General features: G+C 38.3%; 1 protein-coding gene across 7 annotated transcripts; it reads right to left on the bottom strand.

Moving 5' to 3' along the window:
* EMB3126 (Ribosomal protein L1p/L10e family) lies at nucleotides 1-24,135 on the bottom strand. Of its 7 annotated transcripts, XR_966474.3 has the most exons (8): nucleotides 23,643-24,135; nucleotides 22,950-23,129; nucleotides 22,776-22,830; nucleotides 20,868-20,995; nucleotides 2,520-2,603; nucleotides 1,015-1,140; nucleotides 715-928; nucleotides 1-479 (listed from the first exon to the last, which is right to left on the bottom strand). XR_966474.3 is itself a non-coding variant. In XM_006837371.4 (7 exons), the coding sequence occupies exons 1-7, from the start codon at nucleotides 24,018-24,020 to the stop codon at nucleotides 791-793; spliced, it is 1,089 nt and encodes a 362-aa protein (XP_006837434.2). In that variant the 5' UTR covers nucleotides 24,021-24,135; the 3' UTR covers nucleotides 600-790. The 7 variants fall into 7 exon arrangements, 3 of the variants coding, with proteins under 3 accessions (XP_006837434.2, XP_088718636.1, XP_088718643.1); XR_016052461.1 differs by lacking the exon at nucleotides 22,950-23,129; XM_006837371.4 differs by lacking the exon at nucleotides 1-479 and having other exon boundaries at nucleotides 600-928.

The raw sequence follows: 24,135 nt of genomic DNA, 5'->3' as shown, positions 1-24,135 counted from the left end.
ATACCTGAACATAGGGAGCATGTAACCTCCCCTCTTTGCTTATTCCTATATTTCTCTTTATACAAGGTTCTAAACCAGGGGGACTTAAATTGGTTTAAATAGTAACCCAATTTCACTTCTAGGGTATACATTGTAGAAACCACTTCCAAACACTTAAATTTGCACAAATATCTACAGACGGACCCTACTATAAAATGGTAGCACATACATTTACAAACGCAAGGTTTACAAATGCTAATGTTTGAAGGAAGAGGAGATTGGGCTGGAGCCTTGGCAGTAGTAGGGCCGAGCCACATGATGAAGTCTTGGACTCCATTCTCACTAAAGGGTGTGGGGGCTCCATTCTTAGACTCCATTCTCACCCAAAAAAAATTTGTTTGAAGGCAGAGAGGATGCTCCCTCTTCATTGGCATGCAACTATGCTTAAGTGGAGATACAATATCTAGAGAAATGCAAGTCCTTGGCCAACTTCCTTCCCACTGCAATATACCAAGGTAAAGTGTTGTTATAATGATAGGAAACCTCGGACACTACAGCTCAATCCCCATAATACTAAATTTTGGACCAGGGGAGTGCATAATTCTATACAGATATGCTCATGGCAAATGGTAAGTCCAGTATCATTGAATGACAAATAAATACAAGAATCACTAACTATAAAGAAAATTTGGAAGACACAAAAATATCACATTACAGCTCCATGGCCTCACATACCTCACATATAATACAAAATGAAGTCCCTGATTTACATGTTAGTAGGCAGATATGATAGATAAAGAAATGACTGACATCACACATTTCCTGCAAGTTTGTAGTCAACCATCTCCTTAACATTCAATCGAATGGAAGGGCCCATTGATGAACATATATGAGCACTTTTCCAGTAAACTCCCTTGGCACCACTGGGCTTGTTTGCTTCTATTGACTTCTGCAGAATAGGCAAAAGATTTGCATTACAAAAATTTAAGTTTAATGAAGACTGAGAGGCATGTTCTCAGAAGAAAGATGACATACAATTGCGGCCATCAAGTTTATGAGAAGATCTTCTTCAGAAAACTCAACCTTCCCAAAAGGAAGGTGAACAATCCCCGTCTTATCGGCTCGGTATTCAACTTTCCCTTTCTTGAATTCTGCTATAGCCTGAAACAAACAGATAATTTCAACTCAATTTGATCTGAAGAATCCAAAATATGACTGAAGTGCACAAAGTGCAGTCACAGTCAGAGCATATATGAGGCCATGCACAGAACCATTGGATTCACATATTTACTAAGACTATTAAGGGCTATGTTTCAAAAACCATCGAACTAAGGTAGGCTTTTTCTCTACGGCAATTTAAAGATTCACTTCTGACATAAAAATGCAATATGCCATTTTCAAGGACCCAAGAAATGGTGTAAAGCTCGACATTTTCAACCACTAGAACCATTACTTCGTCACGATCAAGGCCATAACCTCAAATGGAACCCGCTGATACCAACATATTAACTTCCAGGAGCATGAACACCTCAAGCTTGATTGTGTAGACAAGCAAATATATTTGTGGGGGAAAGGTGCATACCATTCTTCTATAAGAAAGATATCCATTCTTTCAAATTATTCACACTGCTTGTGATTTGTCTTTCGCCTCTTAGAAGGAAAAATGATGAACAAACTGGCTTCCCTCAGCAAAAAACCTTAAATCATTGTAAGATATCACCAGAAAGAGTATGGAACAAAGCAATGCTGTTCATTTGCCAAAAAAGGCAAAATATGCCATGGCGAGCACAGCTAGTGAGTTGCAGATACTTTGGTTAGACATTTTAGTAGAGGAACTTAGCATAAGTGCATATGGAGCTAGAATTGTGTTGGTCATAATGTATCATAATTCACTTCGCATTCTTTAAGTCAAGCTAGTATTATGTAACCTATAGTTCCACATTATCTCATTGTTGAAGCCTCATTGCCTTGAAGAAAGGTTCCTTGTATTATATTATATTTTTTATTCTTTTACCATTAAAGGGAATGTGAAACTAATGTGAACAAAACCTGAAGTATGGAACATCTTGAGACCTTCAATGAAGCTGTCCAAACTTCAACCTCTTAAGAAAAGATCAGCAATATCCAGAAGAAATCAACAAAGAGAATCAAGTCACATATAGTTGCTCACAGATAAAATCATTATATTCTCCCCATATTCCCATCCAATGAAGTTTGTCAAATGAAATGTAGACACATTAGATAATTATTTTGTGACTAGCATTCACTAACACATCTTCGGTGGAATTGGCCAAAGCCAGAAATTTGCATTAATGCCAATTATAATAGTCTTCCAACAATATCACAGAATACACAAAAGAACATCTGTCCATATAAAAATCTACGTCTCCCTAGAACAAGTGAATTTGAAAGACTACATTTGTGAAAATTATTGATGCAGCTTAAAAATGACAATTACAACTACTGTATACATTTAAAACAATACAAGGAGAAGATAACATTGGTATTAACCTATTTCAAAAATTGAAAGTTGTTAATACCTGAGGTATGTTAGTTGAAACAGTTCCAGCCTTGGGATTGGGCATTAGCCCCCGTGGTCCAAGAAGTTTACCCAAACTAGCAACCTGAAATAAGAATCAAGAAGCCCAAGGTGAATCTGATGGATAAAGCAGAATTGTTATAAGGCTGCAAATATGACTCCCAACTTCCTGAACCATGAGTATAATGCGCAAGTCCTACTAGTTCCATAATGTGGAACCTAAGACCTTGGCATTCAACCATCATAAGCAGAGAAAAATTAGTTCAACTACAGACCCAAATACTAGAAAGACGAAACCATTACAAATTTCCAAGAAAATTCCATGAACCTAAAAGAAAAGGTCGATGGAAGAGAAACGATTTCAAAATACAATAGATATTTCATACTTATAAAGATAAAGAAAACAATCCTGAGTTAGACAATTAGAAATGTGACATTAGTAAAATCCAATAAAACTAAAAACAAGCCTTAAGAGATAGCAATAAAACACATCCTATTTTTTAAGTATGTTGTATTGACTAAAGCAATCAGTATACTTTCCAAACAGACAAACTAAAAAAAAAAGGAAAAGCAAAAGAACCAAAGACTGAAACAACAGATTGTCTATCAATCATGTTATACGGAAAGAATCTAGCAACCCAAATTACTCTCCCTAAGCTCCAGCTTGAGGTAGCAACTTGGCTCTCATATTGTCTTCGCACCAAATGTTGTGGAAGGAGATGGATCTAATAGGATAGCATCTCCTTCATCATGTATACTGACCACCAAGGGAAATCTAGGCACACCTGACCCACCTGATAACATTGAGAGTGATCTTCCATGACCAGATAGCAGCAAGGGCCTTGTCTCGAGAGGAGTACATGGGGCACATGTTTCAGCTTCTTGAATGTTTCAGGCTTGAGAAAGTCCTCACACACCTAAAGCTCTGTCTCAAGCAGTGAAATAGGAAACCATTTAACTCAAAAAACATTGACAAGTCAAATCGACATGGGCAAATTCTCTGTTTTGCAAATTAAATGCCCAAGTTTAAGATACATACATATGTTTGTGTTATTTTATTTGGTAAATACAAACTCTGAGCTGGTAGCAATGCTGCCTTGACTCTATGAAAAACAGGGTTTGAACCCCATTATAGACTACATTATTTTCTCTCTGTCCCTTAAAAATGAAAAAACCCACCTCATTTTTTCTGATTTGGCTGTTACTCAGAGTTAAATTTTAGAAGGAACACTGTTGAACAATGAGTTCGAGGTTTTAAAACCTCGTCTCGAAGTACACCAACACCCACTAGGTTTGTGCCAAACAAGGAGATAACATCAAAGTTAAAAAAATAAAAACACTAAAAGAATTTAAAAAAGTATATCATTAAAGTTAAAGCTTCCAAGCACCTGTATGAGTGGTCACCAATGGATAACCCCCATGTCATTCTTTGAGATGCACTAGTAGCCATTGTCTTCCATTTCTGATGTATCCCTTGGCATAGCGGTCACAACGCAGTTACAGAAGCAATGTATCACCATTCAATTCTCTAAGCACTATTTCAAAAAGCGGACCGCCTAGCTCCTGGGTGGCCGCCTAGGCGGATATCCTTGGGTGCCCGCCTGAACCGGCCTAGGCAGCCGCCCAAGGCTTGCACCCCCACCCAAGGGCAGAAATGCGGCTCCGTGAGGGTATTTTTGGGTCTTTTTTTAATATTAAATGGGTTTTGAAACCTAAAACCCATTAGAGGCTATTTTAAAGAGAGAAAACCCAAAAAAAAATATTTTTCTACTAGGCCGCCCAGGTTCTAGGCGCTGGGCGGCCTGGACCCCCCCGACCGCCTAGGTGCCGCCTAGCACTTTTTGAAACACCGTCTCTGAGTGAGCAAACACTACACAAATTCCTCTAAGCATCCTATAATCTCTCTTTCCAGATGCCCCAAAAGACAACTAGAGGCTCATCTTTCACAACATCATGCACCCCAAGGAAGCCGTCACTTAAGCCTACTCAGAGCGGAGTTCTTTTTTGTGACAACTTAATTCCTTCCTATACCACTCAATGACCACATAATATATAATAGAAACCCAATAACAAGTCTGTTGTACCTTTTAGCATCCATCCCAAATATGAATCTAATAAATTCATTGTAATATGCTTCCTTTCACCCTCATATCCCCCCTCACAGTTTTATTTTCATAAATAAGTTTGTGTACTAGTTACAACCCCTTACTTCTCCATATCAAGAAGAAAATACTTTTACCTAAAGAAAATAAGGTATAAAACAAAAAAAAGAAAAATAGAAAAACAAACATGGTCATGCCCATGCATTACTTTATTCTAGGTCAATGTTTAAAAATCCACCCGCTCGTCGTCTAGGTCGGTGAGAGCCCTAGGCACATCGTTCATGGCAAAGGCGGCCCCTAGGGCATAGGGCCTCTAGGATCCCACCTTGCTAGCCAAGGCGCCACCTAGGCAGGCCCTTAGCCCCTTGGCCAAGGCAGGTGTTTTAGCCAACTAGTGATATATTACTTCCTATATATTAATTTGCTATATATAAAGTAATATAGTAATATATGTTATATCATGTGAATAAAGTATTATATATTACGAATAATATATAGGAATATAATTAACTATATAGTACTATAATGAAATATATAGTACTTTATGTCCTATAGCTACTTTATGTCAGATGCCCTACCTTATGTCTTATACAAAAAACTTCTTTTCTTATTACTATTATAAATAACATACCCTACTTTATGCCTTTTATGTAGTACTTATCATAAATATATTGATAGTTACACATTATATATGTTATACATATAGTGGTACAGCTGCTATGCAATGTACTACTGTGTCATCTATCCTACTTTACTATCCTATATCATATAATATCATATTGTATACTATAAGATATTGATATAGTACAATGGTGTTTCCGTGTTATATATAACACTATATAGCTCATATTATATAACACTGTATTACATATTCTTATATTTACACTATCCCTCCCCTTTGCCTTTGGGACTCCTCAGTCATAAGGTGGTCGAACACGCTTTTTGAAAACTGTTCTAAGTTAAACCCCAACACACCCTACGAATATCTCTGATATCATCCTTATCCTTAAATACCCCCCCTCCTACACACACCCACACACACACAAGCTCACCCAAAAGAAAAAAAATTCAATGAACCCCAGGTTACCATATCCTCTGAAGGAGATCGCATAAATATTCTATGTGGACAGAAATTGGTGCTAGCCTTGCCCTTAAAAATGGAGATGAGGACCCTCCAATGACCATTGAAGTGGAGAACACATGCTACTTGCAGACAGTGCAAGGACAAAAAATGGTTGAAAGGGGATAAAACACCTCACCAAATGAAGTTGATCAATAGCAAGAGGAGTCTCACGCCAAAGAAGTGGAAATGGGTGCACTAGAAGAATTGAAATGGCCAACCAAGATGCTATGGACTATATAGTTCAAAAATCAAAACATCTAGCCTAATGCTATTTACCAACACGAAGACCACAAATTTGCACATACTAATGGGGCATATTCAAGGATTTGTGAACCATAGAGTAAAAATGTGTATGTGACGGAAGGAGGGACATATTCTTGAGTGTGTCAAGCAAAAATACAAGGTCTAGGGAGTAGTTTATGATAAGTAAGAAGGTGGAAGCTTGGGCACTTTGAAGAAACATCTTGCCGGTATCAGGGGGGATGTTGCCCCATGTAAAAAAACTCTTGATGTTGTTAAAGAGGAAATGAACAATTTTCTGAGTCTTGTAAAAATGAAAAAGATGAAAAATTTGCCTCCATAGCAGATATTAAGTCCAAGGTTCGAGTCAGCTATGATGACGATGATAGTGATGAGGACAGGTAGGGATGTCAAGAGGTAGAACAATCCATTATTAGGGGGAAGGGAAAGGAAGTTGTAATTGCTTCTGGTTCTGGGAGTAAGAAGCCTCGAATTAGAGGGCCTATAGATAGTTTTCTGCCCTGGTCTAACCCTGAGGTTGCAGGAGAAAAAACAAAGAAGTAAACTACCATTGAAAATAGAATGAAGAGCTGCTTTTTATGTTGCTACATGGTTTAATGAGGCGAGCATTCCTTTCAATACCGCTCAGCTAAGTAGCCTCTACGCCTTGGTAGAGGTAATTGGCCAATTTGGGCCTGGGATGAAACCCCCAACCCCATATGAGCTTTGAAAGCCTCTTTTAAAAAAGCAGTGAGTGTCAAGATGGATATTGTTGAAGTTAAGAAAGATGCATGGGCTCAATATGGAGTTTCTATTATGACTGATGCTTGGAATGATAGGAAGAGAAGAAGTCAGATGAATTTGCTGGTGAATTGTCCTTTAAGGATTGTTTTTTTGAGGTCTATAGATGCCTTTGATTATAGTCATATACATATTCCAAGTTATAAAGAAGGGAATCAAGGAGCTTGGGGAGCATCTTGTTGTATAGGTTGTCATAGACAATGTTGCTCCTAATGTTACTGATGCTAATTTGTTGCGCATAGCTTACCCTAGAATCTCTTGGACACCATGTGCAACACATTGTATAGACCTCACGCTTGAGGCTCTTGGCGCTTTAACCGAGATATCAGATGCAGTGAAGAAGGCAAAGTCAGTTAGAAATTTCATTTATAGCCACCATCTCACACTCAACATGATGCGTAGATTTCCAAAGAAGAAAGAGATTGTGAGGCCTAGGGTTACGAGATTTGCGACTTGGTACTTATGCCTAGATAGCATACATTTGTGGAGAGTGCAGTTAAGGCAGATGTTTACCTCAAATGTCTGGAGAGCATGCAAGTGGTCCAAGGATCAGGTTTGGAAGAAGGTGAGAGATATTATCCTTTCTAAGGCTTGTTGGCGAGGGGTGAAGGGCGCTCTTAAGGTATTTCTTCCTTTTGTCAAAGTCCTCCGCATAGTTGATAATGACAAGGCTTCTATGGGCTACATATATGAGGCTATGGAGAAATGCAAAAGAGAGATAGCCCAAAAATTAGATGATGATGAGAACCGTTATAAGCCTGTTTAGGAGATTATTGATGAGAAGAGGGATAGGCAGCAGCTACATAGGACATTGCATGCAGCTGGTTATTATTTGAACCCAGCTTTTTTTAATGTTGATAAGGATATACACACAAATGACACAATTATGATTGGATTTAATAAGTGCGTAGATGTGCTAATCCCTGATCCGGATATCCATGATATTCTCTGTGTTGATGAGTTGATAAATTACAAGTGCTCATTAAAGTCTTTTGGGAATCCAATGGCGATGAGGCAAAGGACCAAAATTGATCCAGGTAATAATATTCTTAACTTAAATTCATCAAGTTCAACTAGTCAAGTTATCAACTTTCATTTCTATAATTCTCTTATTTATGCATGAATTTATTCTATATCTTTGCAGTCAATTGATGGAGCCAACATGGGTGTAGTTCTCCAAATTTACAAAAGTTGGCCATTTGGATCTTAAACCTTACCACTTCCTCGTCCGGTTGTGAGTGAATTTTGAGTACTTTTGATGATGTAAGGGTAAATTGTATTAGTAATTTAGTACTTATTGGTTTTGAATGTTTTATAGTATTATTATTATATATTTAATAATTTTAATTATTTAATATTTATATTAATTAATTTCATTTGATTTTTTTAGATTCATACAAAGAAAAAGAACAGGTTTGAATCAAAGAGGCTCAATGACCTAGTCTATGTCAAGTATAATCGATTCTTGAAGGACAGGTTTGCTAAGAAAGATAAGAGAGACCCCCTGATATCAAAACATATGGACAATGCTATGGAGTGGTTGGTTGATGATGATGAGGTCGAGGGGCATGAAGGATTGACATGGGACATGGTCATGCAAGGACATCAGCCGATTCTCCTAAGGCCCACTAGATCTTCTGCACAGAGGATGAGGGTGGAGGAAGAGGAGGAAGAAGAGGTAGATTCAATAGAGACAGATGAGGACGATCAATATATCGAGGAGGGTGACGACTCCGATGCATATGATGCAAATGCAGCTGACCATACTTCTTCTGATGATGAATGATGAATGATGAATGATGATTAAATTTTGAACATTGATTGAAGATTCTTTTGAGTCTTCAAGTATTTCTTTCATTTTTATTTTCCTCCTCTTGGTTGTGTATTGTGGATAGTGGATTTGTAGTTCCACTAGCTTGGTATTTGGTAACTTTGATATGAACCGACTTATGGTTATGCTTATGCTTATGGAGTGTGTGCTAATGTATAGTATAAGTTTGAATTTTGATGTGCCCAAAATCCCTAATTCTTATATACAATATACAGTTATACTTATATTGTAAGAGACTATAGAGTCCTCTTTGTTTTCTACTAGGCCTCCCAGGTTCTGGGCGCCTGCCTAGGCGCTAGGCTGCCTGGACCCGCATAGCACTTTTTGAAACACTGACCCCTCATCTAGGAATGTTCCGTACTCTCGACCCTTTTCAACTTCCGAGTACCCAACTTTGCCATATTTTCATCTCTAGCTATTGTTACAGGCTTACAACTATACCAAGGAATTATCATTATTGAACCTTCCCTATTAATCTCATATTGCCACCTCATGTCCCCATTCCTCTCCCAAAAAAAATGATTTACCATCCTTATCCTAGTCTCTTCACTTCTAAGAAACAGTGACTCAAAAAACAGCCCACCTAGGGGGGACCTCGGTGCATTGCCCAAGCCTAGATGGGCCCCTTGGGCAGCCGCCTAGGTGCCTAGGCGGGTGCCCAAGGCCTGAGCCTCCCCAAGGGCTAAAATGCCCCACATGGAGGGCATTTTCGACTTTTTTGTTTTTAGAGGTTATAAAAGAAGAGGGGCAGGGGGGGTGAGGGGTTTTAGTTAGGTTCATATGCAACCTAAACCCCATTTGAACTATTTAGAGAGAGAGAAACTACAAAAATTGAGAACTCGTAATTTCCACAAGATCAAAGGATTTCTCAAAGTTCCGAGAAACCGATCCAAACATCTCCCTTTGAGTTTGGATTTATTTTTGGAGATTTTTTAGGCCTAATAGAGGGTTTTTTATAAGATCTTGAGATTGGAAAAAGTTTAAAGATCGAGCAATAAAGGTTAGTGAAAAAAAATTGTTTTTTAGATTGCTTAGATTAATTTCAGATGTCTTCTTTGGGTTCTAATAAAAGTGGTGATCCAGTTGGAAACTATGGCAAAAACCCGAATCTGAGAAGCATACAAATGGGGGTATAAACCGGTTCAAGAAACATCTTGTCATATCAAGGGGGCTATTACCCCTTGTAAAGAAGTTTGTAATGCGATTAGGGAGGAGATAAAAAATTATATGAATATAGTAAAAAAGAAAAAAGAGGACCAGAGAGGCATGCATAGCAAAGTTAAAGTTTAGGGTTCGTGCTAACTATGATGATTATGAGAGTGATGAGGAGGGGTGTGATGAGGTGGAGCAGCTTGCAATGTTCCAGCCTAGGGGGAAAGGAAAGGGAGTTGCGATTGGATCTGGGGGTGGGGCGCCTAAAATACCTCGAGTTAGGAGGCGTATGGATTCGTTTTTGCCCCAGCTACACTCTGAGGTTGCAGGTGAGAAAACAAAAAACGCAAACAATTATTGAAAACAAAATCAAGGAAAAGAGAGAGTGAGAACTGCTATGTATATTGCTAGGTGGTTTTATGGGGCAGGTGTTCCTTTCAAAGTCGCTCGCTTAAGCAGATTCTACAACTTAGTAGAGGCAATTGGCCAATTTGGCTCTAGACTGAAGCCCCCAAACCCATATGAGCTTTCAGAGCCTCTTTTGAAAAAAGAGGTGAATGTTCTGGAGTCATGGAAGGATGCATGGGCTCAGTATGGGGTGTCTATCACAACTGATACTTGTAGTGACAAGAAGAAAACGAATCAGATGAATTTGTTGGCGAATTGTCCTTTAGGAACTGCTTTTTTGAGGTGTATTGATACCTCTATGATACCCATGATGCCCATTACATGTATAAAGTGTTTGAGAAGGTCATCAAGGAGGTTGGGGAGAAACATGTTATACAGGTTGTCACAAATAATGATGCTCCTAATGTTGTTGCTGCTAATTTGTTGCACGTAGCCTACCCTTATATCTTTTGGACACCATGCACAGCACACTGCATAGACCTCATGCTTGAGGCTATTGCAGGTTTGAGCGAGATTGCAGGTATAGTTAAGAAGATTAGGTCAGTTACAGCTTTCATTTATAGCCACACCCTTACACTCGGAATGATGCACAAAGTTACAAAGAAGAAGGAGATAGTGAGGCCAGAGGTCACGAGATTTGTTACCTGCTACCAATGTCTACATAGCATGCATTTGAGAGTCTAGTTGAGGCAGATGTTCACCTCTGATGGTAACAAGCATGCAAGTGGGCTACATATATTTTTTCTCTTGTTAAAATCCTTCGCATGGTTGACAGTGCCAAGCCCTCTATGGGCTACATATATGATGCAACAAAAAGTTGCAATAGAGATAGCCTATAATTTGGATAATGATGTGAGCCTCTATGAGCCAATTTGGAAGATTATTGAGATGAGAAGTGGGACAGGTAGCTACATCAACTATTTTATGAATTTGGTTATTATTTGAACCCAGGTTTTTATTATATTGATAGGGATATACAGACAAATGACACATTTATGACTGGATTTAATAAGTGTCTAGATGTGCTGGTCCCTAATCAGGATATCCAAGATAATATATGCAATGATGAGCTAATAAGTTACAAATGCACATTGAATTCTTTTGGGCATCCAATGGCAATGAAACAAAGGACCAAAATTGATCCAGATAATAATATACTTAACCCAGTCCTCAAGTTTCATGTTTGTTGTTTATTTTTTTATATTTCATATATAATCATAATCCATCTAGAGAAAGCTTATGATAGAGTACCTTGAGATTTGATTTGGCAGGTGTTGAAAAAAAAAGGTCTCTCTAGACACTATATCGACTTGGTAAGAGATATGTACGATGGAGCGGCTATTAGTGTACGAACAACTAGTGGAGATACGAGTGAGTTTTTAATGAAAATAGTCTACATCAAGGGTCAGCATTGAGCCCGTACCTCTTTGTTTTAGTTATGAACGACTTAACAAGGCACCTACAAGATGAGGTACCGTGGTGCATGATGTTCGTAGGTGACATAGTTTTGATTGATGAGACCCGAAACAGCGTAACACAAAGTTAGAACTTTGGAGGGATGCTCTAGAATCCCAAGGTTTTAAAATTAGTCGAACTACGACAGAGTATACGGGGTGCAAATATGGGAGTAGAGACAAGGAAGTAGTTAAGATTGACAACCAAAAAGTACCAAAAAGACCGCACGTTCGATATCTTGGGTCGATAATCCAAGAAAATGGAGAGATTGAGGAAGATGTCGCACACAGAATTAGAGTTGGGTGGGCGAAGTGGATGCAACTGGAATTTTATGTGATCGCCGCATACCAATGAGGCTGAAGGGCAGTTTTATAGAACAACGGTGAGACCAGTTTTGTTATATGAATTGGAATGTTGGGTGGACAAAAAACAATATACCCATAAAATGAGTATAGCAGAGATGAGGATGTTGAGATGGATGAGTAGCAAGACAAGAAGGGATAGAATTCGCAATAAATCTATTCAAGATAATTTAAGCGTGGCACCCATGTTGGCTCCACCAATTGGTTGCAGATTGATTATGGATTATGATTATATCATCATCATTTTAGCCTTTTACCAATTAATTGGGGTCGGCTACATGAATCCTAGTTCTCCATTCTGCTCTATTAAAGGCCATATCCTCATTGAGGCCATAAGTCCCCAAATCGTTTCGGGCTACTTCCAACCACATCCTTTTGGCCCGACCCCTTGCCCATTTCAGTCCTTCCACTTGAACTAATTCGCACCTTCTAATAGGTGTTGTACTTGGTTGGCGCCACACATGGCCAACCCACCTAAGCCTACTCTCTCTCATTTTATAGTTGGCCATTCGAATCTTGAGCCTAAATGCTATCTCGCCCAACTGTGAGCAGAATTGGAGTACTTTAGAGATGGTAATTCAGTTTATTAGTTTACAATTTACTAATTTGTATTAGTATTTAGTAATTACTGATTACTATGTCAATTGTCAATGTGTAGTATTAATTAGTTTCCATTGTATTAGATTCATACAAAGAAAAGAAACAAGCTTGAATCAATGAGGCTTAATGACCTAGTTTATATAAAGTTCAATCGATACTTGAAGAAGAGATTTGCTAAGAGAGATAAGAGAGACCCCTCAGAACAGAAAACATCGATAATACCATGGAATGGTTGATGATGATGAAGTCAAGAGGCATGAAGGATTGACATAGTATACAGTCATGGAGGCCTCAATGACAGCAGCCGACCCTCCTAGGGCCAATAGATCTTCTTCACAAAGGACCAAGGTAGTGGAAGAAGGAGAGGAAGCACAGGAAGATTCAAAATAAACAGAGGAGGACGACCATTATGTTGAGGGAGAACATGATTCCAATGATGATGGGCTCGACTCCGATACATACGATGCAGCTAACTCTACTTTTTCTGATGATGACGTCTTCAAGTCTATATTTCTTTCCTTTTTCTTTTCCTCCCCTTATGTGTACAAATGGACTATGGGTATGGAGTATGGAATCATGAAGTGTATGTGGACTATGGACATTTGATATATGTTAGTTATTTCCTTTCTTGATAATGAATTGATAACGGAATTCAAAAATTTTGAATGTTGGATTATATTTTCCTACTTTTACTGTGTATGGAGTCTATGGAGTATGGACTATGGTATAGAGTATGGACTAAAATGTATGGATTATGGAGTAACAAACTATGGATGGACTATATGTTATGTATTATTAATGTATTATATGCATTAATATGCATTTTTTCAGTTCTTGCACAGAGTTTGACCCTAATATAGTTGCATCAGACACCCTCCTATGCTTCTTATTATACTTGGGCAGCTCAGGTTCTAGGCAGCCTCCCACTGCCCAGCGTTTTTTAGAAAACACTGCTAAGAAATATTGTCAAAACTCTTCCTAAACTTTTACAAATATATCTACTACCTTCTAATTGTCTTATAACATGAGTTTGTTCACTGCACATGATCATTTCAGGCCTTGATTTATTTATAACCAATCACAAAATTCCATTCTCTTTTCACATGGTACCCATCCATTTCTATAAAATCATTACCATATGAGAAGGGGTCCATCATCTCTATTAAATTAGCCCTCTCTTCACTTTTCACACGAATGGAACTCACATAGACTCCAAATCTCCAAAACATGGGCATTCATCCTAAAATCTCTCTCTCTCTCTCTCTCTCTCTCTCTCTCTCTCTCTCTCTCTCAATTCCATAAACTCCAAATCTTCAAAACAAGGGCATTCATCCTAACATCTCTATCTAAAGTTTCCAAAAAACTCTCTCTCTCTCTCTTTCACACACACACACACACAAACATGCGCATGCGCGCGCACTCACACACATCCATGCAAAGCATGGGAGCCCAAACTAGCAATCTCAAAGTGCTCAAGCTTCCACCTTCTTACTTATCATGAACTACTCCCTAGACCTTGATTTTTCACTTGACACACTCAGCAATATGTCCCTCCCTCCGTCACATACACACGCATTTTTACTCTATGGTTTACAAAGTCCTGAATATGCCCCATGGGTATGTGCAAATTTCATGGTCTTTGTGTTGGTAAACACCATTAGGCTAGATGTTTTGATTTTTGAACTTTATAGTCCATAGCATCTTGGTTCGCCATTTCAATGTTTCTAGTGCACCGATTTCCACTTCTTTGGTGTCGTATTCCTCTTGCTATTGAGCAGCTTCATTTGGTGAGCTCAACCATTGTTTGTCCTTGCACTGTGTGCAAGTAGCATGTGATCTCCATTCCAATGGTCATTGGAGGGTCCTCATCTCCTTCATTTTTACATCATTTTCTTCCACCTCAAACTCATGCCAATTGCCCAAGGCATCCTCATTGTCACTGTGGGCTCTTGTTCTTCTTCTACAACCCTCCAAGTCATTCTCCACTTCACTTATTTCCTCATTTGGAAAGGTGTATGGGCCAACACATTCACATTATCATTGGTTCCTTATGTCCTTGATTTTTCATTGTTCATTGGTTTCCACTACAGTTCTTTGAAGGTTTGGCTCTCAAATATTCTTTTACGTCACTTCCCTCAATTGACTCTGCTATCTCTTTTCTTGCCAAGAAGAGTCTTCTACTTGTTCTTGCTAATAAGCTTTGAGTTGGATCCCTTCTTGGTCCGCCACGTCATATCTTATGCCATTTGACTCTTCCATATCCCCAATGTTTATTTAACTTATTCTCTTGTAAATTAGCATTCATTGGGGGATCCTCTATTTTTCCCAAACAAGAATTAACGGTCGTATTAAGTATGGAGTTGTGATACAAAAATGAAGGATGGCAACCCACAAGCCGAACACTCTATATATAGCAAAGAATGTTGTGTCAAAACTAAACATACAAAAAATCCTTGATGAACACATTACATCCATATGAAAGTGCAAAAATAGGGAAACATAGCTCAAAAAGGTACCGAAAGAGTCCCGTAGCAGTTCCTGCAATTGGTCCATCTTTGGAGAGGCAATCAGCTTCAAAGTTTGCCACACGCCACATATGCTGAAAGGTGCACATAGGCTTTCATAAGTCAAAAAATTGGTGGATCCTGTATTGCTTCTCCAACTTGACCTTCATCCAATAAAGCACTCTCTTCCACGTCATTTTCATTACCACATGATTCCAAGGCATATTCCTTTTCCATTTTGTTTCCTGTTTGCCTTTTCCTTTATTGATTTTTTTTCTTCATTTTTTCTTTATTTGCTTCTTATTCTTTTTGCCTTTGACCACCAACAGATGTGGGGTCTCCTATCGTCCTCATGTTAATAAGTTAGTTCAAAATTTCAATTTAAATATAAAGTGGTGTTGAGTCCAAACGAATCACAGTAGTGTTATTAGGACCAGACAGGTCATCAAACTGGTGAAGGTACTAGTCTGGTCCAAAACAGTTGGTTAGGTTTGGACCAGTCAAACCGGTACGGGCCAAACCAGAAATTTCCCGATTCGATGCCGGTTCAGTGCTTCTCTAGCTTAGAACCCCCAAACCTAACCAAATGGGGTACTGGTTCACAAGTTCTGTCTGGTCTAGTCTTAATTTCATTGACCAGGTAGAGCATTATATTATCTTCCTTTCATGTTGGTTGCTTTTGAATGATTGAGTGTACAATAGGCAAATTTGTTTTTTGATTCCCCATTTGTATGTAGTTCAAAATTCGCATTCCTCCAACAACATGAACTTGTGAGTCAGTTTGTTCTCATTCGCTGCCTTTCAACCACATCAGCATGTGACACCACATCAATAGCTTCAGTTATGTCATCACTCACATTCATGGTTTCAGCTTGTTTTTTGGGCAGTTTGTGACAAAAATCCACTCATTTTTCCAGCTTACCACCATCTTTTCATTGTTTTTGTTTTCCTTTTTCTTGATTTTCCTGTTTATATTGAGCAATAGTAAAAAATGTTGAGCAATAGTAAAAAATATTGAGCAATATTTGATGATTCCAATTTCTTGGTTTGTTTATTACGAAGCTCCCACATCGTTTTTAGAGCTCTCTTTTACTAGGCTCGTTTCTCGTGATTTAATTTTTACCATTTATTAGCAGGTGTAAGATCTTGATTTTTGTCATTTTTCTCCCCTAGCTTCTTGTTGAATCTCTTTCTTTCCAACATTCTCCATGCTTGCAGTTGCTTGGCCGGTGATTTGTTTGAGCCGTCGTAGAGGTTGTTGCATTTGAAGCCACTGCCCAATGTACCAGCATGTTCCACACAACAGGGGATTCTTCCATATGCTATCCATAGTTTCCAGGATCAAGAGCGAGGGAAGATTGTGGAGCAGAAGAGGGGGGATGGGTCGAGCAATGCTCGAAGATCCATAGTGGAGGGATCAAGATTCTTACATCATGTGGTAAAGGGATTGAGATCCCAACATGTAGGGAGCATGATTTAAACTTGTCAAGAATCGATTAATAAAATATATGGGATCAGGGTCTGTGAATCTTAGAATTGAAGCTCCGCAAGATCACTTAACTAGGGTATAGTTTTAGAACAAGTTCCAATACAAGTATTTGAATCTCAGTGTACCTGACCTTATTTTCCCTCCTTTTGGTCAGTACAATTAGATGTCATTGGGTGCTATCGTCGACGGGCAAAGGTCTCCATCTGTCGCTTTCTCTCTCCCTCTCCTCCTTTATATTGTTAATGATAAATAGAACTCTTCATACCCTAACTCTCTTTCTTCTCTCTCAAAAAGTGGTGAGGTATGGCTTCACTACTTCGCATTGTGTGCATTCACAATGCTAGCTCTCTCTCCCTCTCTCTCTCGCTCTCTCTCTCTCACATACACACACACACAGATGTACACACTTTGGGGATTTTCTGCACTCTCTCATTCTCACCAAATTCCTCAATGGGGTACATTGGGCTCTCTCTCGCCCTCCCTCCCACCCCCAAAAAAAATGAAGAAAAAAAAGAAAAGAGAAAAAACAGAGAGGGGTGGACAGGACCCAATGAATTAGCCTCAAGGAAATTAAGCCTATCAACAGCGACCTCTTTCCTCAACTATAATACCGCAACTTGTCTATCCTTATTATCTTTTTCCGTCTTCTTCCTTCTCTCCTACCGTCTCTTGTCACCTTTCTTTGAAACTAGTCATAAGTCACAACTCACAAGGTGTGTGAACTGTAAAATATATAAGAAATCAAAGCCTTTACAAAAATTGTAGGTCATAAAAAAAATAAAGAACCTTCAAATTCTGTATGGCTCATAGTTTAGACCAGTGATTTAAAAATCGGCGAGTCGCAACAGACTCGCCCGAGTCGGCACGAGAATCGGTAACCCCGTGCCAATTACTTTGAAAAATCGAGAATCGCCCGGTTCTATAACAAAACCGCCGGTTCTGAATAGTGAACCACCGGTATGACGTCATACACCGGTGAGAACTGGTCCATATGACGTCACATATCGCCGATTCTCAATAATATGTGGCAAACCTTCATTCCTGTTGGCAACACGTTGGGGCAAACTTTGAACCCGCCCGCGATGCCCCCGCGCTTTCACGCATGCGCTTAGATGTATGTGACAAAACCATTTATATGTATAAATGTAACTCTCATTGTTCGATGTGGAATAATTCCCACAAACAGTGCATTAAATTAAGACAATTGAATAAGTATTATTAATATAGAAACTTTATACATACGCCGAGACGTGGCTTTATGGTTATCACTCCTACTTACCTCTTAGACGTTTGAGGTTCGAATCCTAGCCAACGTGTAATTTTATTTAATTTTTGCTCTAAAAAAAAAAAAAGCAGAAAATAAAGTCGTTAAAAAAAAAAAAATTTATTCCATTTGAAATCTCTCTCTTTCTATTAACAATCTCTTTTACTAAATTTACTCTAGAAATCTAAAAAATTAAAATTTTGAAAAATTAAAGTGTTATTTCGAAAATTGGTACACATTCTAATAATTTCTATATTGATAACCAAATCTTTTATTTTATTTATTAATTTTTGCATTATAAATCATGTAATGTACTATTTTTCTCACAGTTGCCAATAATATATTTTAAATTTTATGATATTATAAAATATTTTGGATTTGTTATTATTTGTACAATAAAATAATTACAAATGTAAACCAACAATTTTAATTTCAGTATATAATATTATAGTTAGTTAGGTTGTAATAATTTTGGATTATAGTTAGTTAGGTTGTAACAATTTGGGTTTTTTAGCGGATTAGGGTTTTCCGTCAATTGGAGATTTTAGTGGCTATTTTTTCATCGATTTAGTCTACTCTTTATTGTAGTCCATGTATGATTATATACTTTATACATATACTTTATCCATGATAATTCTATGATTTTTCTTTTGTGTGATGTAAAGTTAATAGTTAACATAAGTTTATACAGGGAAAGAACATCTCAATACTCACAAATTGATGAAAAAAATGAGAGTTAACAATATAGTACCCTCATTTCTTATTGGATTCCTAAAAGACAACATTTATAATGAATTTTAATAATTTTCTTGGATTTTTTTTAAAGCTTAATCCGACCGAGTCGGCCGATTCCCGATCCAGATCGCCAATTCACCAATCCGGATGGGTTTTTGGAGTGCCTGATCCGGGGCACCGATTCGTTTTTATAAACCAGTGGTTTAGACAAATCATCATTCACGACAATTAAAACATGTCGGTGATCCACGCTGCCATTGTAAATGATATCCAAGCGTGCCGATGAATCTCACTCCATGGAAGAAGCTTGGTTCCAAGTTGGTGGAGGCTCAATTCCAAATGAACATAGACCCATGATTTGTATGAGAGGGATCTGGATCCCATTAACCAGGGATCTAGATCCCCAATTTTGTGGATCGAGATCCCTAAACTAAAAAAAATGCCTGAAATTGAGATCCCTCATCCCCAACTGCGGGATCGAGCTTCTGGAGCTAGAGCGACGGCCTCCCTAGGAGATCCCGGTAACTATGATTCAATCAACTGAACAAGTGCCTTATCCTCTCCAGTCTCCATTATCAACGCAAACCTCATTCGGGAAATGATTTAAACCACTTGTGTAATCAAGTTGCTTCCAGTTCCTCTCTCTTCTATAGTTGTCAATTGAGATGAGGCAGGCAATGGTAGAGGCAATTATTCCCAAAGCGTTTATAGGCCAACAATACAATGGTAAGCTAGGCATTGATCTTACTAATGGGTTTTCTGGCAATGGGCCTCCTTGCCACCTTTGCCAGTGCAAAACAACCAACACCCCCCCCCCCCCTCCTTCTTTTTTTTCTCGTTCTTCTTCTCCCTCCTCTTACAAACCATGAACTAAACCTACTCCAATGACCTTGATCGCGTCTTCTTCTTATTCAAACTTAAAAAGGATATATTTCTTATCTTTGGGGAGATGTCCAACTCAACCTTGATTAACCCAATGTGTTTGAGCGTTTGGACCAAGAAGCACCATTAGGTTCTAGATTCTATAAAGAAACCTATCCAGGCATTCTTGAATCAGATTTTCGCTCATTGAACCTCTTCCTTGTCGAGTTGGACCACTAACTTCCCATAAACAATAACAGGCAGTGGGTAGGCTGTACTCAGGAATGTTAATGGGCTTGAATCATATATTAAGCCTCCAAAAAAGACCTCAGAGGTGACACGGTCATTTTCAAAGCTGTTTGAGTCTCTAGAAGATCACGAGATGGGGAGATGATGTTAGTTTCAAAAGGGAAGAGGAAGGGATCGAGGAGGTTGTGGTTTTGCAGGAGGATGAGATAGATTGAAGGTATAGAAGAGGAGGGAAGTCATGGTAAATGATCGATAGTCGAAGATGGTTGTAGGTGGCTCTTGGGGTATAGCTTGATGGCAGACGGGCCCCTCATCATTCTTTTAGTAACGTTTGCTCATTCATGGCTGCTCTTTGGCCATTGGGAAGATTTTCTGTACGAGGTTTTTGGCCATATCATTAATGACTGCCCTTTGAGTTGACCATATTGTCATCATTGACTACTATTTGTTTTTTGATGAGTATCATCTTTGAATGATATTTAGATTATTCAAGGAATCGTTGATTATCTCGTCATAATTCAGATAGATGGAGGTACCTCACAGAACATTATCATCAAAATGGAGATTTAATTCTTGCTGGCTATCCGTATGCAAATTGGCTTCACAGAGAAATATTAAACTACATTCTGACGGTGTACACAGAGATCAATATGAAGCAAATCAACTAAAGCCACATATGAAGTTCATGTTTAGGATCTTGCTTAATCCTCATTGGAGTTGGTGGGATCTTGGTGCAAATATTTTTTCTATACCATGACCATCACTGACATTCCCTTAATCTATTTTGAAACCCCACATTCAGTCTAACTCTAAGCCTCAATTTATTTTTTTTCCCTCACAAATTAAGCAAGGAAAGAGAATATAAGCGAAGTTCTCTTTCAATTTATAAAAAAAAAAGAAAACAAGGTTTATTCTAGTTAAAATTTTCAAGAAAACTACGAACCAACATATTATAATATTTCCAAATGCAGAAGATTAAACTACCGTTCAAAGGCCAAGCAACACCTACTTTATAAACTTGCCCTTTCATTTTGCCAATTATTCAAGCAAACAACCAGAAAAAGACACAAACTTCATCGCTCCAGATCTAAACTGAATTTTCCCTTCCAAAAGAAATATCACTAAGCTAATAAGCAAAAGAAATATGTTACACCAAAATATACAGCTGTGTACCTTGGGCATCATGTCCGGAGAAGCAATCAATTTATCAAACTCCATAAAGCCACCTTTTATCTGCTGGATCAATTCTTCTCCACCAACTATATCAGCTCCCGCATTTTTTGCTTCATCAAACTTCTCTCCTGAAGCAATACAAGTGGCAAAAACACTTAAGTTCATGAAGTACATATGAAAAAGAATATTTATAATGAAAATGAAAAATTAAATTCCTTAAACTCCATACATCCATTCTTAGTTGGTTCCAATAGAGAATTGAAGTTGAATTACTGCTTTGGATGATATATACATACATATAGGAAAACTCTTAAAAACACCTATAGGTGAAATTGAATAGTGTTTCGCCCTGATACAAACATGCTATGTCGGTGGCGGTTTTGCCTTAAAAACCACCACGGATCTACGGAAGCTGTGGCAGCGGCCCGTGCTTTTTTGCGTGAAAAATACCACAAGGGACCTGTCTGTTGCGGTGCTGCAAAAGACATAGTAGGTCCGTTGTGGTCAATCCACGCCGTCCGAAAAAATTGGAATGCGCCGAGACTATGAGCAAAAATACTATTCATTTTCGCCTATAGGCATTGCGTAGTGGCTTCCGTATATATATGTATGCATGTACATGTATATAAGTCAACCGCTTTGGAAGACTCATGATATTGGTGAACTTCAATTGGCCGAACAATTCATATATCTTCATTAAAGGTTACCATGACTTTTTAAAATGACAATTTTTCATTCCACCAAAAGTAAACATTTAATAGAATATATCGTTGCTAAAATTAGTGAATTCAGAACAGTTTAGAATGTCAATGATCACCTGGATTCTTGTTTTTTTTTTTTTTTTTTTTTTTTCGAAACAAAACAAAAAAGTTATGTCATGTCATAAGAGACATATACAAAAGGTTTGCTTGCTCCTTTGCTCTAGATTTTGAGTACTTTTAGCTTTGTCTGGATAGTGTATTGTCACAAACTCCAGTTCAGTAAGGTTTGGGTTTTCCTATGATGAATTTATGTGCAGGTATTACCATGTGGAATGCATTATGCACCCTGTTTTGGATTCAATACAATTGCCTATGCCTACAGCAGATCTTCGTACTATGAAGCAGTGAACAAATATTCAATGACTCGGGCTTGGACTTGCATGAGTCGCTCAGATCAGATAGGTTGAGGTTCAGATAAAACCCACTCAGGCATGTCACCTGGTCACAGCCCCTCTATGTATTTTTCACAGATTCAACCAAGTTGGACAGCCAACTACGGCTCTGACCAGGCAAGTCCAATTCCAATCCCGAGTCCAGACTTTTAATCACCACCGTAGAGTGTTTTTTGCTCTGAAACATTCAATCAATTACTTTAGATTGAGAATGTCTCTCTAGGCATCTTATGGATATCATATACTAAAAAGCAAAAGAAAAATGACACATTCATATAGGAATGCCCCAGCTAATAACATGTTCAGCAGGTTAAGGGATTATAATGGATATATGGGTAAAAGTGGTGACACAAAACTGACCCAACTTCACTAGGCAGCACGAGTGATGATTGCATCACATGGCAAGATTGTCTTCCCAATTTGTTAGAAGTTCAATAGCTGCGGTGTAAGGGCTCAAGGTATGCAATTTCATTCAAATTGGATAACACCCAAGACAATCTCATTTATTTGGTCCATGCAAATTGGAGTCATATATCACAGATAATCACATATATGCATCCAGTAATAGCCTAGGAGATTTGCCCCAAGAGAATATAATGAGAAATCCACAGGCATGAAAAGGAATAGAAGTTTTGCATGGAAGTGGAAACGTAGTTATAACTCAATAAATAGATTGATTGATTCATAGATGTCATAGTAGTGGTGGTGGTAGTAGTAGTGACAGTAGTAGTAGCAGCTGATATGAGAAGAGCCACCTTGGGTAAGAACAGCAATCCTAACAGTCTGACCAGTGCCCTTTGGCAAACTCACCTGCAACAAAAAAAACAGAAAACTTATGGATAATGGGAATAAAAACATCAATGGGAATAACCAATATAAAATAAAAAAATAATCTTAAAATGGAAATGTGATAAAGGCTAGCGATTCACTGTTGCTCTGAGTTGTTGGTCATTGTATTTGGGATCAATGTTGAGCCGGAAATGAGCTTCAGTAGTCTCTACAAATTTTGTGTTTGCAGTCTTCTTAAGGAGGGATATAGCAGTTCTCAAGTCATATTCCTGCTTATTCTCTCTCAATTTCTGAATCTCTAGGAATCTTTTGGACCGACGCTGTAAATCCAACAAACAAAAGAGGAACCCAAATAACATACTAATCATACATAAAAAATGATTAGAATACCCAACATAATAATATGAAGAACCAAAAAAAACAGAAAACAAAAAACAAAATAAGAAACAAATGGTTGCGTGAAAAAACAATACGAAAATTCCCAAAACCGAAAGGAAAGAAACACAACTAAATATAAAAGTTATTACATGAAAACCAAAAGGAAGGAGACCAAGAAAAAATACGGACCCAAGAAAAAATACAAGTTATAAAAAGAAAAATGAAAATACCTATATAAGAATATGGACCATCAGATTAAAAACTAAAAAGAAAAACCCAAATATAAATATTTATTCATACTTTCTCAAAAAAAAAAAAAGAGAAAACATAAGCATCAGGAGGCAATCCCAAATTGACAAATGGGTAAGAGGCAATTGACATGAAATTAAGAGATAGAAATAAGTAGAGAAAGATTTTGATTATGGAGAGAGTAGACATAGACAGAGAGGTTTTACTCTATCTCTTTTGAGTGGCAATGCGGCCTTCCCCGTCTTCAGCTTAGTGGGAGGAGTGGGAAGAGAAGCACCTTCTCCTTCTTCACCATCATCTTCCTCCTCTCCTTCTTCTTGGGAAGTTGGTGTTTCCACCGTATCAGTAACAGCCTCCACAGCCCACAGCCTGCCCCCCATTACAGGCACCGCAACAGCAGCATACATAGAGAGAGAAGGCCATGTTCTACTTCTCTCTCTCCTCTCCCATTGATGAAATTGGGGAACAGCACTAGAGAAAGAAACAAGTTGGGTTTTAGGTAGCGATGCTACCATTCTCTGCCGAACAAAGCAGGCGCATGCTGTGTCCACTGGTGTCGCACTCGGGATAAGGCAACCCATCATCTCTGGTTCCTCTCTCTCTACACTATCTATCCTCTGTGTCGTCTGTTTCCCGGAAAGGAGGGAGGAGGTGAAGCGAACGGCTTCTTCACCGGTGATAAGGTTTTAAAATCGTCGC

Source organism: Amborella trichopoda, chromosome 1 (genome assembly GCF_054954075.1).
Source record: "Amborella trichopoda isolate Santa Cruz 75 chromosome 1, AtrichopodaSantaCruz75HAP2 v2.0, whole genome shotgun sequence".
NCBI classification, from domain to species: Eukaryota; Viridiplantae; Streptophyta; class Magnoliopsida; order Amborellales; family Amborellaceae; genus Amborella; species Amborella trichopoda.
Note: the sequence above shows the minus strand (reverse complement) of the source record. Positions and strands in the feature narration are given on the sequence as shown.

Coding starts and splice junctions, on each gene's coding strand:
- EMB3126 (XM_006837371.4), bottom strand. CDS start 24,020: ATGATGGGTTGCCTTATCCCGAGTGCGACACCAGTGGACACAGCATGC. Junction 23,130..23,642: donor TGCCACTCAAAAGAGATAGA/GTAAAACCTCTC, acceptor TTGGATTTACAG/CGTCGGTCCAAAAGATTCCT. Junction 929..1,014: donor TAAACTTGATGGCCGCAATT/GTATGTCATCTT, acceptor CCTATTCTGCAG/AAGTCAATAGAAGCAAACAA.